The sequence below is a fragment of the Coccidioides immitis genome (assembly GCF_000149335.2).
Source record: "Coccidioides immitis RS genomic scaffold supercont3.1, whole genome shotgun sequence".
In the NCBI taxonomy this organism is placed as follows: Eukaryota; Fungi; Ascomycota; class Eurotiomycetes; order Onygenales; family Onygenaceae; genus Coccidioides; species Coccidioides immitis.
The window spans coordinates 3083673-3096055 of NW_004504310.1; the positions used below are offsets into that span (position 1 = coordinate 3083673).

Sequence of the window (12383 nt, forward strand, 5' to 3'; positions counted from 1 at the left end):
GACCGATGAGCTCTCTTTGAGATAAGATCTACGGAGAATCTCCATAATGTATCGACCGACGACTACTGACTCTCTATCCTCCGTATACATATGAGAGATATCGAAGGCCCAAAATCTAGTCTTACGGGATCCGCGAGGCCCGGAAGATTTCTCCCAGGGCTTTAAAGAAGCCTTCTCGATCCCCTGGCTAACGCTATTAGTTAGCAGGAAACCTTATGATAACAGGAAAACTTATAGCCCAACGTCGATACGAGGCCTGACACATAAGTTCTCTCGCCAACATATGACTTGGTGGCGGTCACTCCCGTCTGAAAAGAATACGAGTCGGCGAGCTTTTGAGGGCTGAATATGCCGATATGTTTCCGATTTCGACCTTTGAAACTACCAAGTCGACATACTGCCCACTGTTTGCTGAAGCTGGCCTAAGTAAATATGGGGCATCATGTGCTGGCAATGACGAAAGTGAAAAGCATCAGCTCCTGTCGTGTAGTGCGATGATGGAGTTGTGCTCAATGCGTCACTTGATCTCTATTCGGCGGTCCATGAATATAAAAGGGCGCGTGTAAAGGCCGTTTGGAGATAGGCATCAGCGTCGTTTTGTCAAACCACTTCATAAACACCAAATAATGGCATATCCACCTTCGATCCCCGCGCCGTCAACATTCATTTCTTTCCTGAGGTGTCTCCAATACCATTCCAAGCCGATCACCTCATTCCGGTCCACCTTGTCTAGACGGATCATAAATCCGCGGGGCCACCGCATTTCAGAAGATTGCTATACGGTTACATTGCCAAATACCACTGCGATTTTTATTGCTTCTGCAGATTCAGCGGGTCCGCTATCACAAAAAGTTGGAGCAGAATCAAAGCCGATTGCGCAATTTAGTGATGAGGAGCTCCTTGCAAGGTTCACCCGCGGGTTTTTCGGAGGGAATATCTTCGCGCCCGAGAGGTTTATTTTGGGAATCGGTGGTGTGAAGATGTTCCAGGCCCAATTCGATGGTCTGTCTGCATAAACAATGTTCCTGAAACCAATCGCTTGCTCTATATTGTCTAACCGATCCCCAGGATATCAGCAGCGCTTCGAACATGGGCATAGTGTTGGCGGGATAGACGTACTAAAACCTTCCGACATTCCAAAAGACAAGTTGTTACCAATCAACTCAAAGATCTACGGAGGATTTCTCGTTATTGACTCCCACATACTTCCGACTTCCTCGACACCTTCCCAAGGCTCAACCAATGAGTTGGAGACACTTTATTCATATATCGATATTGGCTTTGGCCTCGGTGACTTTGGGGGCGCGCATCGCTTCTCGATACATCGACAATGCCCGCACGAGCCCCAAAAACAAGCCAACTGGTTATCTAGTGAAAAGGATCGGGAAGTGATAACCTTCAGTTTGTCCCATTTCACTTGCAACCCGAATCGGGCAGAAGACACCCTTGCCACGGTACGGTATTTGAATTGGTTCCATCAGTGGTACGCGAGGGTACTATTCGCAGATGCATTGAAAGGTGTCATGGGCTACTATTGAGCTCCCCGGGCACCTGTGTTAGTTCAGAGTATTGTGTACGATATGATGACAACGGTTGGGATGTACGGCGAAAGGGACTAAAAAGGGCGAAAAAATTAAATACTCCGTAGACTGTCTGGTCTGGGGTAGTTATCTATATAATTTACGCAGAGATGTGGCCAAAGACCGGCACTCTCTGATTTATTCCAGGTCTGGCGCGAGTTGGAGTAGAATTAAAATGGCAAAGGAGGCTGTTTTCATGCATATATATATTTGGCATTGCAACATCATATCATCGTTATTTGAATGAGTTGTCAACATGACCTGGACACAGCACCTCAATTCTAGATCCAATGCGACTCCTTCCAGCCAGTGCAGGAAAAGCCAAAGACCAGCGTCGCCCAATCGCAGCCAGTGAGATCCATGCAATATCATCATTGTCGTTACAGCATAAACGCAACGAGGAACCAAGATTGAACGGACTGGCATTGCTCATTTGCTCCTTCCAGCAGTCTTCTTACCTCCTCTACCTCTGGCACCAGAGCCCATGGCTGCTTCACGCAGCTTGGCCTCTCTGGCCTTTTGCTCTGCCTTCTCACGCTCGCGTTCTTCACGCTCATCCTTTTCTGCCTGCTTTCGTGCTTTTTCTGCCTCACGGCGCTCTTTAACAAGAGCTAGCCGCGCTAGGTCAGCACGAGCCTGCTCTGTCTTCCCTTCTGCGTGCAACTTCATATATCGCTCCCGAGCTTGTTGAGCCTCGATAGCTTCGCGCTCGCGGCGAGACAGCTCTCCAGGAGCCCTCGGAGTAGGTATTCCATTTGCAGCATTCGCTGCCTGCGAGCGCGATTTCGCAGTATGATTAGGATTTGCCGGCATGTCATCGTCGGATTCCTCCTCGCTCTCGGATGGTGGGAGATCTCCTGGAGCTGCCGCTACTTGGTTCTTCCTGGCTATGGCAGCTTCTTTTCGAGCTTTTGCGGCCGCTTTACGCTGCTCACGAGTCATTTCTTCAGGAATAGACCGAGATGGACCGGCCTCATCCTCAGATTCCTCTTCTGACTCAGACTCTTCTTCCTCTTCGGAGGAGAGAGGGTCGTCATCGGGATCCTAGGATAGATGAAAATTAGGATGAGCATTTAAATCAAGGATAGAGAGAAAACGCACCCTCCACATGCCAATAGGATTTCCGTCTTTGTCTAAAGGCTGAACATCACGGCTGAAATGCTTTCCGCCTACACGAACAGAAGGGAGGAGCTTGTCAGACTCGGGCTCACGGGGGGAGGAGCAACGATCTTAAAAGCTTAATCATACCTCCACGAGTAGGTTTACTGAATTTTCCTCCACGGCCACGGGGAGCCATTTTGCACACGATGGAAAGCCGTCTAGTTTTCCAAATACCTGCTGGTGGTGATCAGGTTCAGTCGCGAACAAAGCTGCAAGTTGGCGAGAGGCAGAGTCCAAACGCGGGGCACGTGCAGGATATGAAGCTCAAGACGAGATTTGAATAACAGTATTTTGAAGAAACAGTCACTCAGAAATAGAGGCACCGAACCGGGCTACCACTCAAGACTTTGACCGGAACAGAAGAAGCTGATGGCGGGGAGGGAGAAAGAGGGGAACGAGGCGACGGGCTATGTGACTGTTCTTGAGCTGCATCCTGAATATCACTTGGCACCAATAGGTTGCAGATCCATCCAACTGTTTGCATTGTTTGCCCATCTGCCCCTTTTTGGTCTCGCCGACGACACATCAAAAATCGTCCGCATCCGCTCTCTCGCCATGAGGAATGCCATAGGCACCATGGCCTGCCTCACACCAGAATTACATCCAATATGGGCCCATCGGATACGCATGCTAGTGCGTATTTTGGAAGACTTTCCCCTTCTATTTAGTCCATTTCCCCATAATTGGGCGCTGCATCTGTTCATAGTACCCAGCCCATAGCTAGGAAATGAACTAGAGGATTCACCGTCCTCTAGCCAAGCAAGTTTTCCATTTCTCATAGAACGTTTAGCTCTTATGCTTCGGTTACTATTTTTATGATATCCAAGCTTCTCGGAAAAAAAAAAAAAAAATGGATGGATTTTTGGCGCGAAGCGCAAATGTCCTTCCAAGCGGTAGTGAGGCAATTGCCATTTCCACGCAGGGAGAGCACCTAATTCTATACTACCCCCAGATGGTTCTCTCGGCGCACTGTGATGTGTTCCTCAGTGAAAGAAATTTTCTTTCCTAATGTTTATCTTCTCAGCTCCTGTCACACGAGGTTACGGAGCTAGTGGAGGAGGAACACATCCACAACTGATAAATATTTCTCCAAAGCTCTCAGAGTCTCTCTCCTTTTTTCGTCTCTTTTCCTTCTCACATCCAAGAACTTTTCTTAAGCTTCATTTGCTTTATGCTTATATTGCTTAAGCTTCCTCACGTGTTTTCTTTCCGTCTCAACCCTCCTTCTACTATCAAGAACAAGGCCGGCCTTGCCTTCAATGTTAGCTTGAATTCATTGAAATTCACCTGAGCTAGAGAGACTACTTTGTTGAACTTACTCTTTCAGACTCCATAGTTCATACAACCAGCTCTCTGCTCCATATCAAGAACCTGAGAAAGTGATAATTGTTAATTGAAAAATGTGAGATTTCCTTCAGTTAACACTTGTTGGAGCAATAAAGGTTTACCCTTATTATATCACTGCTCAAGCTAACAAAGTCTCACTCTGGCTTGCCTTTGCAGTATCCTACATTGTAACAAGGAAGGGTCCTTTCGATCGAAATGGCAACGGCTTCTGAGTTCACTTCTCCTCGAGAACTAGAGCTTCCAAATTTCTCCACCCTCGCCAGTTCGGTGTCCCGCATGGAGCATCGTGTCCTCACTTGCAACCCCGGCATGCCTGGAGGCTTGTTTCCTTCGAGGGATTCAAAGGTGGGGAAATTTGATGTGTTTCCTGTCGAACTCATCTTCAAGATTTTCGCAAATCTCGACTTTGCTTCCCTAATCAAGTTTAAAAAGGCCAACTACGCAGCGTTTGCATTAGTTTCAGCCTATCTACCGTTCGAGGTCGCAATGAAACATAGCTCTGAAACCCTTAGAGCCATCCAATCTGTTGGAACCTTGAAATTTGTGAATGCTTCAGAGCTTTTCGAAGTCATGCGGTCGACTAAATGCTCTCAATGTGGGAACACTGGCCCGTTTTTATTTATTCCTCTTCTAAAACGGACCTGTTGGAAATGCATTCCTACATTCCGAATCTACAAAGTTAGCAGCGTTAAAAGATGTTTTGGCCTTGATGATTCACACTTTCGCAACGTTGCAACATTCCGAACCATCCCAGGGACCTACGGGGTGCCACTTAGACAATACGATGTGATCCAGCACTTGATCTCAGAGCCCGGTGCCCAGCAAGCTCGGTTGGAAGCTGGTCATTTTGATCAGATGCAGAGTGACCGCCGAACGTCTCTGACTCTTGCTTTGTCTCAATATCAGGGATACCTTCGCAGTGCACGAGCCAATCTGTACGATCTGTCTGCTCTTCCACAGGGACGTACCCCTACTCGCGGACCTAGAACCTGGGAAGCAAGTATTAACGAGGATACTCATCAGTATACTTACCTCCTAACCACCATTCTGCCCTTTGCAAACCTTGCCGAGAGGACCATACAGCACCCTAGATACTGTGCCGGATGTCTCTATGAAAGGCATATCTTTAAGACCCAGGTCAAGCGAACAATGTCAAACGAAGTTGAGGCAGAAAGGATGGAGATTGATACATTGTTCAAGGCCAGTAGAGCTTGCTATCTAAGGACCTTGTGGACCATCTTGCGGTCTGCGAATCGGTCCCTATACTCCTTGCAAAATCGCCAGTCAACTACACTCTTCGTTAGGCTTACAAACTGGTGGCATCCTTCGGTCTCGTGCTTCCCTAGCAGTCCTTAGTGGTGGTTCACTCTTCTCTTACCATTTTTGTGCTTTTTCCATGCCCTGCCTTTACGCGGCCCCTTTGTCCTTAATTTTTTTACCTTTTTTCTTTTTTCTCCCCAAATTGACAACTTTCAATTGTCCCTATTCCATTTTAAAAAAGCAATTACATGAATCCCTTTGTTATACCCCCCCATCCCAATCCTAATGCGACATTAAATGCCCCTTTTCACGTTTAGCCCTTGTGCCTCGCAATAATACCCGATTCCCCCACCAACATGCCCTCTCAGTTTGTAATTTCCTTCTCAAGCTTTCTGCGATTTTCCCACTTCGGCTAATCTGAGATTCTGTTCTTTTTTACCAAGGGCCTTAGGAAATAGCTTATGGAATAAAAATTGAACTTTGCCCCTCTTAAATTTCCTTCATACTAACTGCTATATTCTGGCCTAGCCAACGTCTATCACTAACTTTCAAGCAGGCACAACGTCTAACACCCGAACTCGCTTCGCCATGCATGCATGTAAAAGGAAAGAAGAGATAAACCGAACTTTTGAAGGCAGCTCAACAGACAAGGCATATGTCTTGCCCTCCGGCTACCTTGAGTAAAAAGAAGGCCGTTTCTATCCACGGAACTCCTTACACTTTGGCCTTGATCTTCGCACCAGTTAATGCGTAGCGGGACATAACCAGCACACTCGTTCCCACGAGCATCGATAGTGCAGCAAATATCTGTGCATACAAGTAATCACCGTTGCCCTTTTGAATGAGTGCGCCGGCAATTGGCGGGCCCGTTAGTGATGCGACACTGACTATGCTCAGAATCATACCGAATCGAATTCCTGTTTTCTTCAAGTCGGTTGAAAGACTGGTTACTACGGCGGGGAACAGGGCCTGGAGACCGGCACCGAAGAATCCGTAAAGAATGGAAAAAGCGTATAGACCGGGAGAGTCCTTCACGCCTATCCACGCAAAAAGCATCATCGAAGTGATGAAAGTGAATGGAATGATCGTGTTTAGTGGTCCAATGAAGTAATCTGCGAGGTAGCTGGGTACCATTCTGCCGATGGTCCCCAGGGCATTCATGATCATGAGAAGAGTGATGCTTTCGGTTTGGGAGACACCGAGTTTTGCTCTCGCGAAGCTGCTGACGTAAAAAAAGCCGATGTAGAGGGCCCAGAAGTTGAGGTACATTCCTACGGCGTAAAGGGAATACGGGCCCTCTTTGAAAGCTGGCCACTCGAAAAAGGGCCCACTGCGCCGGGGCGGAATACGTTGGCGGAAGAATATGAATCCTGGAGCCAGAGTCACCACGGTGATTAGGCCCAATACTCGCATGGTCCACGGGAATCCGACACGGGGCAGTAATTGCTGAACGATTACAGGGTATATAATCCCACCAGTTGCAGATCCACACGCACCGATTGCAAGGGCTATTGAACGCCGCGAGGAGAAGTATGTTGACAGGAGTGTCATGGTTGGACAGAAGATCAACCCGCTTCCGATACCTAGACAGAGCCCCTGGGCCAAGAACAACTGCACATATGTTTTACAGAGGGACGTCATGAAGATGGCAAACATAATGGTAACAGCTCCCAAACCCCAGACGGGCTTGAAGAATCCAGCATCCGTTGCCCGGCCGGAAAATGTCCCTATGGCGAAGAGGAGAAAGGTTTGAATGCTTCCAACCCAGGAGATATCGGATGGTTGCCGCTGAAGTGTTTGAGTGTAGTATTCCTGGAACATTCCAAAGCTATTGATAAAGCCCCAGGTGTTGAAAATGACCAAGTGGGCAAGGCCCGCTTGTAGCCATGCCTCAAATCCACCATCAGGAGGGGGGCCAGGGTCCCGTCCAGAGTCCTTTGTCCGTACAATGGAGAGAGTTTTGGTTATAATGCTCTCTTTCCCAACTGTCTTGGTCGGCTCGCGGCTAAGCGAGTATCGACGATCTTCCTCGATTTCATCGCCAGCGTGGAACGATCCTTGTTCCACATCGCTAGAGAGCGAAGTCGATCCATTGTTTGGCAGGAGATCGTGATCAGAGGGTGGCTTTTCGAGATCCAAGGAAGAGCCTTTCTCCCCGGAGAGTGCGAGGCCTCTCTTCTCCATATTGCTGGCGGCAGTTTATGTTGTGGATCCTGCGCGCGGCTCCCAATTGAGGGATTTACTTCTGTTTTTACACCTGAACAGAGTGACGCGGTGGGGACCAAGCGAACCGAGCAATCGGTGTTCCCGCTGTCACTTGCTGCGACGTAATCGTTGCCGACTGGTGAACTGTCAGCTCATGGGAGAGTCATCCGGGGAAAGGGTCCATGACTACTTACCTCAGTACCACGGTATTCGCAGTCCAATACTGTGGAGGAGCGATGATTTTCAAAGCATGGGGACTTCAGAAACACAAGCATATATGTATATCGATTGACTATGCAAAAGATACCTTACTAACAGATGGTATATACCCGCCTCTCCCCGTGGGTATCTCTGAAAAAGTCCAACAGAAGGAAAAAGGGATTACAAATCGGGGGCAATGTGGAGAAGGGTTCCTTTACACACATAAGGCAGCCATAGCCTTTAATTTTCAAAAGGAAAGGAACAAATACGAAATATTGTCAAGAGAATTTCAGTGAGAAAAATGAATCATTTCCTTTAGCTAAAATTGTCCGCCATGCAGCGGTCAATCTGGATTCGCCTGGTGTCTCGACCCTCAAACCATCTTCCGAGAAGCGGGCTTCAATTTTTAGCGCCGGGATTTGAGGTTCAAAGTGGAGTGCGACCTTTTGAGACAATCTTCAACTTTGGTTATCTTTCCAGAGATATGGAGGCATCATCAATTGGATTGCGGCAAGATGCTTCGGGGCCTTTTGGATCTCCAGGATCATTGCTCCTGCGATTGGTTCGCCAAACTATCTGACTTCCATTATCCATGCCCTGCTGCAGGCCACGGGCCCCGTGAGCAACGGCGGGAGGACGCCAGGGTTGGCGGTCCGGGTGAATCGGCACGCACGTTTTAACTGCCGGCCCGAGATCGTCGTGCGAAGGGCGTGGGGGGTCACGTGGGATGCAAAGAGGACAAACAGTGCAAACAGAGCAAATATCGCATACAGAGCAAACTAGTACGGGAATATAATATTCCGCCCCGACCCCGGAAAATTGAATTTGCCAGCGCGAGTTTTTGGGGAGAGGCGGAAGGGAAAGCAGCTGTCGGGATGATTTAACCAGTTCATTTCTTTCTCTCTTTTCCTTCTCTCTTCCTTCGTTTTTCTTTTCTTTTTTTCTTTTTTGGGACGCGGATACTCGTTCATTCAGAGAGAGTGTTGCGTCGCCTGTGGTACTCTTTGTTCGCTTGTTCTACCAAGGAAAGCTTACATCTTACCTCTTCCTATGCGATGATCTCTCAACGCTCAGCTCGCAGCGGCTTTGCTGCTGCCTCCACCTGCCGGACGAATGTCACGATGCTTATATTTCCCATACCGCTCCGTCAGAGAGCCATTTGTCATGGGGTCGCTCATTTTTCGTCTTCCTCCGCGGCCAGAAAACCAGCCTCACCTTCCGACAAATCATCACAAGTTCAGCCTGTCTCCCACTCCGCCTCGTCCTCAACGTCTACCTCCGTACACCCCCACCTATCGTCCGCCTTAAACCCACCGCAAAGCACACGGCCTGCACAGCTTGAACTTCCCGAAAAATCAGCGAATTCCAGTGGAATGTTCAAGTATTATATATCTTTGGGAAAGGCATACTACGCGTTTTACAAGACTGGTTTGAAGAACGTATATCACAACTATCGCGCCGCCGCGCCGATTCGCAAGAGGCTGGGGTTTTCAGGGTACTTACCTACTTCTCTGCCTCCGCGCTCTCTATCCGGAACCGCGGCCTTTGAGCAGCTTGTCAGGAAAGAGGGTGTAACGCGAGCAGAGTTTCAGCTACTAAGAAGAAGCGCCTATGACATTAGGAGGATGATACCTTTTGTTTTAATTTTGATAGTCTGCGGAGAATTCACGCCGTTGATCGTGCTGGCGTTGGGATCACGGGTCACACCCCTGACTTGCAGGATTCCCAAACAGCTTGAGAAAGAAAGGCGGCTAAAATTGGATCGGAAGAGCGCTGCGCTTCATGCGGCTGTTACTTCGTTCGAAAAGGAATGGCTTAACGCAACTACATTGCCGAAATCCATAGCTTCGGCCGTCCGGCATGCGTCCGCGAACGACATCCTGAGCTCTTGTGCCGTGCTCGGCTTGTCCAAGTCGCACCGTCTGCCAGCTTATATACCAGGGTTTATGCAGGCTACATTTGTGAATTTGGTGTATCGGCCGAAGTTGAGGAGATGGTTAGAGTACTTATCCGTCGATGATTCGTTGATGAGGGAAGCTGGAGGTGCGGCAGGTTTAACTGCAGATGAAGTGAGAATTGCAGTGGAGGAGAGAGGCGGAGTGGATGTTGGAGCCGATCGGATTAGGGATGAGGAGAAAGTAAAGATAATGCGCAGATGGCTGGAGCGATGGATAGAAGAGGGTGGGAAGGCCTAAGGTTGGGATTAAATAATTCGAGACAACCCATTTCGCTTCTCTTGGGACCTGCGTGTTTCTCGACCGCTTAAAGAGGACCTTGGGACATTTCCCGGATGCACCTTTTTATTTCATAGAATCTGTATTAGTATCATGGCTGTTGGATCTACCGGGAGCTTGCACGACTCATGAGGTACTATTTGGGAGAAGAGAATACTCTGGATACCCATTTAAATCATAGAATGCTCTGATATTTTTAATTTGACAGCTTAGGGGAGCGAAGAAGTTCCGAGAAACCATGACGCCATCGCGGCATAAGATATCCGTGCCTTTCCCATCAACTCCCGGCTCCAAGGATGACTTTATCCCTTATCCTCTCAAGCCGCTCGTAATCTCCTCCCAAGGCAAACTGCAACATGCTCACAGCTTTCTTATCGTCACTATCCCTTATTGCTTTGGCAGTTATCAACTCCACGCTTGGCTCCCTATTTACCTTCTCGCTAGCTATTTCATCAAGACTGTCGTTCCACTCGCGATCCCACGCTTTCACAGCTGCCCGCAAGTCAGCATAGACGTCCCCAAAAACCTCCTGAATTTCGAACGTCCGAAAAGCCTCCATCCCAAGATCATTCATATAGTTTGCCGGATCCTGCAGACACAGTATATGGTACGCCAGCTTGGCCGATCTTTTCCCGATGCTTATCTGTCCACGGATGTACGGGGCTTCCGATTCAACCAGTTTAGAGGATTCACGAAGATGCCTGCATTTGCGGAATATAGATGGCGGATCTACGGATATTCCATACCGGTGGAAGTCAACTGTGGAGTAGAAGCGGAGGACGTGAAGCAGTTGCTCCGCGGTACTTGTGCGAGAATATTTGCCTTCTGAAAGTTTGAGGGCAGCGATTATCATCATGGTGAGGCCATAGGTGCTTATGCCTCTGTTCTGGGGCCCGAATAAGTTTCGCTGTTCGAGGATCATTCGGATAGTTGCTAGGAGCGGACGGAGAGTGGGAAATTCGGAGTAGTAGGACTGGGTGAATTCCAGTGAAGTAGGGAGCTGAGTGCCACAATGGATGGTCACAGGAAGTCCTGTGGCTGCGTGAGTTGCGATGACTTTTGGGATGCGTGAACGAACTAGGATGACGGATGAAAACTTCGCGGCTCCCCGTAGGAGGCGAGATATCTGCTCTTGCCGCTCAAGTTGAAGTTCTGCGATCTTGGGACGGGTAGGGCTTGGCCCACGATATTTGAAGAGACCGTCTGGATCTGAAAGCATGACCAGAAGGTCGATATTGGAGTGGCGCATCGCTAGCCCTGTCCGCCTAGAACCTATCACAAGTGGTTGCGGGTGGTCTTCCTGTAGAAGAATCTCTTCCACTTCGGTAATAACTTTGTTTACAGCTGCTTGTTCTTGCGGGATATGAGACATGTAGTTTTCAAAAGCGTTTATCTCGTCATCCAGACGTGACAGCCCATCATCCTTGGACGATTCTAGGTAGTCTAACCAGGGATATTGAGCGTCGCTGCTGGACCATTCTTTCCTCGATACTCTGGCGGAACTCTTCTTCATAAGCTTCCGGAATAGTGAAATGGCCGCGTGTGGTCGGATATCTGGCCTCAGTTTCTTCGATGAGGGATGTAGCAATTCTAGGCCCAATTCGGAAGACTCCTGAACCGAACGCCCGGTCGCGGGGAGGCTCTGTCTTGGTCGTGGTACTCTCCGTACCGACGGGGCTGGTCCTATCGCAACTGCATTGCGGTCGCCTGTGGGTTTACAGGGGATCCACCGGATCAACCTTTGCCTATTCGCATAGCGATGGGCCTCGAGGGTCTCTGTGAGATTGCCTGCGACGATTGGCAGATCACCCAGGCGACCACGTGTCGGAGAAGCATGGAATCGCCTATTGTGGTGGAAAACGGGCCTGGCAGATTGGGCAAGAGACGAGTGGTAGAAGCATTCCGCCTGAAGCAGATGGTGGGGAACGATTGGCCGGAGGGAGGACATTCAGCTAAGCACCGTTCAATCTGACGGCCGTGACACTCGAAGGCAATGAACCCAGCTTCGCATTCCTCTTCACTGGATTGCGGGAAGACTTTGGATGCAGCTCTTTTTGGTGGATTAGTCATCCAAACTCTCGGGCTGATCAGTCAACTGGTTATTTGTACTGAGCTGGGGTTGAACGTTAAGCTGTGCAAATCGTGGAATAACTGCCAAACCGACCGACCAAGCATGGTATTTTACACGAATCGGAGAATATCTCAAGCATTAATTCGTTCCCTAAAGAAGAGGATAAAAGAATAAGTTCACCGCTTTTATAAACTACATCTTTTAGATATCAACCCGCATGGATCTCCGATAGGTATCCTCTGCCCATATTCCATGCCTGTGGGCACAAGCTTCAAAAATGAAGATTTGGATTGAAGAAAATTTAGGATGCCATGAATGTGCTTC

At 48.7% G+C, this 12383-nt stretch overlaps 6 protein-coding genes across 6 annotated transcripts; 3 read left to right on the forward strand and 3 right to left on the reverse strand.

Moving 5' to 3' along the window:
• The first annotated feature begins 299 nt into the window (after positions 1 to 299).
• CIMG_02054 (uncharacterized protein) lies at positions 300 to 1906 on the forward strand. The gene is made up of 2 exons (XM_001248282.2): positions 300 to 1002; positions 1069 to 1906. Exons 1-2 carry the CDS (start codon positions 627 to 629, stop codon positions 1536 to 1538), a joined length of 846 nt encoding a protein of 281 aa, XP_001248283.1. The 5' UTR covers positions 300 to 626; the 3' UTR covers positions 1539 to 1906.
• Positions 1907 to 2009: 103 nt separating this feature from the next.
• On the reverse strand, positions 2010 to 2877 carry CIMG_02053 (uncharacterized protein; the record flags this gene model as incomplete). The annotated part of the gene is made up of 3 exons (XM_001248281.1): positions 2010 to 2624; positions 2682 to 2749; positions 2829 to 2877. 3 exons carry the CDS (start codon positions 2875 to 2877, stop codon positions 2010 to 2012), a joined length of 732 nt encoding a protein of 243 aa, XP_001248282.1.
• Positions 2878 to 4283: 1406 nt separating this feature from the next.
• Positions 4284 to 5748, forward strand: CIMG_02051 (uncharacterized protein; the record flags this gene model as incomplete). Its single annotated transcript, XM_001248279.2, has 1 exon — positions 4284 to 5748. One exon carries the CDS (start codon positions 4284 to 4286, stop codon positions 5442 to 5444), a length of 1161 nt encoding a protein of 386 aa, XP_001248280.1. The 3' UTR covers positions 5445 to 5748.
• Positions 5749 to 5815: 67 nt separating this feature from the next.
• On the reverse strand, positions 5816 to 7532 carry CIMG_02050 (MFS monocarboxylate transporter; the record flags this gene model as incomplete). Its single annotated transcript, XM_001248278.2, has 1 exon — positions 5816 to 7532. The coding sequence occupies one exon, from the start codon at positions 7530 to 7532 to the stop codon at positions 6063 to 6065; it is 1470 nt and encodes a 489-aa protein (XP_001248279.1). The 3' UTR covers positions 5816 to 6062.
• Positions 7533 to 8685: 1153 nt separating this feature from the next.
• Positions 8686 to 10224, forward strand: CIMG_02049 (uncharacterized protein). The gene has a single exon (XM_001248277.2). It carries the CDS (start codon positions 8810 to 8812, stop codon positions 9947 to 9949), a length of 1140 nt encoding a protein of 379 aa, XP_001248278.1. The 5' UTR covers positions 8686 to 8809; the 3' UTR covers positions 9950 to 10224.
• On the reverse strand, positions 10131 to 11936 carry CIMG_02048 (uncharacterized protein; the record flags this gene model as incomplete). The annotated part of the gene is made up of 1 exon (XM_001248276.2): positions 10131 to 11936. The coding sequence occupies one exon, from the start codon at positions 11934 to 11936 to the stop codon at positions 10266 to 10268; it is 1671 nt and encodes a 556-aa protein (XP_001248277.1). The 3' UTR covers positions 10131 to 10265.
• Positions 11937 to 12383: the final 447 nt, after the last annotated feature.